Here is a 2,083-nt window from a genome sequence, read left to right as displayed (position 1 = left end):
ATGCCTTCCATCCAAGGCTCCACAGTTCTCATCTTCGGGGGCTCTTCCGGAATTGGCTATGGCGTTGCTGCCAAATGTCTCACTGAGGGAGCCAAAGTCCATATCGTGTCCTCCAACGCAAAACGTATTGCCGAGAGCATTGCGGCTTTGAAAGGGGAAAGCCCTGGCGTTGAAGTTCAAGGGCACGTCCTGGATCTTTCTACAAAGGATGTTGAGAGAGGCTTAGAGCAGGTCCTTTCCGCAGTTGGCCAAATTGATCACATCGTCTTCACTGCCGGTGATAGTCTAGCAATTCAACCTTTGCACAGTATTGACCTTGAAGCCATCCAGCGTGCAGGCCATATTCGATTTGCAGTTCCGGTCTTGCTTGCTAAGCTTGCCCCTCGATTCTTGAAGTCCAGCTACAAGTCGTCTCTCACCTTGACTACAGGGGCAGGTTCTCAGAAGCCAAGCCCTGGGTTTTCATTGATGGCCGGGTACCTCGCTGGTCTTCATGGGCTGACCCGAAACCTCGCGCTGGACCTGAAGCCTCTCCGGGTAAATCTTGTCAGCCCTGGCGTTGTTGAAACCCCGCTCTGGGGTGCAGATGGAGTACCTGAGATGTTTAAGAGTGGTACGACTTTGGGCAAAGTCGGTGTGCCCGACGAAGTCGCCGAGGCTTATGTCTACTTGATGAAGGATACAAATGCCACCGGCAGCTGTGTCAGCACCAACTCTGGCTCACTTTTAATGTAAAGTGTCTCTATAAATTAATGTCTTATTGAAGATACATGTACATATGGTCCTCTTGACTTTTGTTCTCTGAAATGCTTCCCGGAAAATACAGAAAAGGACCTATTTTGTATCCACTGCTACGCTCCTCTCGAGTGAAAACCATCAGGATCCATTGAAAGCTATGAATCGCATAAACCCGAAAGGCCGACCTCAATGTCTTAGCATGCACATACAATCTAGTGGCCAGAGACTTCGTACTTAGTCACAAGTTTCGGGTGGTCCTGAATTCAGGGCTTCGCAGGGCTCGTGACAAGTGCTAGTGACTGTAGTTTGTAAGCAGCTTACCGCCTGCATAAGCCCCTCCGTCAGGGTTTTGTTGTGCTCCAACCATGTGATAATTCCATTCCTCAAAATCCCTCGAGATTTGGTTGCTTACCCTTGCCGCGCTTGTCAATTTCTGATGCCTACTTTCTGAGATGGAGTTGTACTGTCTATCAGGCTGATTATTGGCCTCATGAATTGTATCTGATAACAATTTGACAGCCACAGCCGTGGCCGGAAATGTATCGAACGGAACGGTAGCCTAGCTCGTGTATCATCGACACAAAATCTCGCACCGGTTTGGATAGAGAAAAGATTGCTAGGTCGACTTTCTCATTGCTTGGTTTGGAGCCGCGCGGCGGCATGAGTGCGTGATTTCTGGGGAAGCCGTGGAGGAGGATTCTCAATGGATTATTGCTCCCTGGGGTTTTACCGGCTTCTTGAATGTAGATTTTGAGAAAGGGGGGTTAATAGTAGGGCCATTTTTAGTGTCAGGATCTAGATGGGAAAAGAAGGGATCTAGCAAGTAGGTTGCATGAAATCCTAACAACTTTAACACCGAGGTCATGCCTATGTACTCCGTACCCACAGACATAATACATAATAATATACATGATAAATAAGCAATGCATCCACATAAAAAGTCCAAGGTTCACCAAGGCGGTAAACCAAGTTTTTGTGCCTGGCCCATCAAAGTCATGACGCAAGTTCCTCTCGATCTCGGATCTGCCTGGATCTGCCTTGATCGGCTTGGATCTTTTTTTGTTCCTTTCTCCCTTTTTGTTTAGCTCTCCTTACCTGGCGTTGCCTGCGTGTCTCCTTGTTTTTGATTGTCCCTGATTTGGTCGATCCCTCCCGAGTTGTTCCCCCTCAACTTCTCAATCTCCCAGTTCCCACTTCTTCCCATAGCTACCGATCGCATCATCATTTGGAGATCCACATTCCCGTCATCCACTACAATTTCGGATACCGGCGCTGCATCAAGCAGTGTCCGGCCATCCGATCTTTGACGCGCTCTAGTCCCTGAAAAGGCCCAAGACTCAGAACA

At 48.5% G+C, this 2,083-nt stretch overlaps 1 protein-coding gene across 1 annotated transcript; it reads left to right on the top strand.

Annotated features, from left to right (window-relative positions):
* On the top strand, nucleotides 1-735 carry Pdw03_7196 (Short-chain dehydrogenase; the record flags this gene model as incomplete). The annotated part of the gene is made up of 1 exon (XM_014678656.1): nucleotides 1-735. One exon carries the CDS (start codon nucleotides 1-3, stop codon nucleotides 733-735), a length of 735 nt encoding a protein of 244 aa, XP_014534142.1.
* Between the last annotated feature and the right edge of the window lie 1,348 nt (nucleotides 736-2,083).

The sequence above is a fragment of the Penicillium digitatum genome, chromosome 2, assembly GCF_016767815.1.
Source record: "Penicillium digitatum chromosome 2, complete sequence".
NCBI classification, from domain to species: domain Eukaryota; kingdom Fungi; phylum Ascomycota; class Eurotiomycetes; order Eurotiales; family Aspergillaceae; genus Penicillium; species Penicillium digitatum.
Note: the sequence above shows the minus strand (reverse complement) of the source record. Positions and strands in the feature narration are given on the sequence as shown.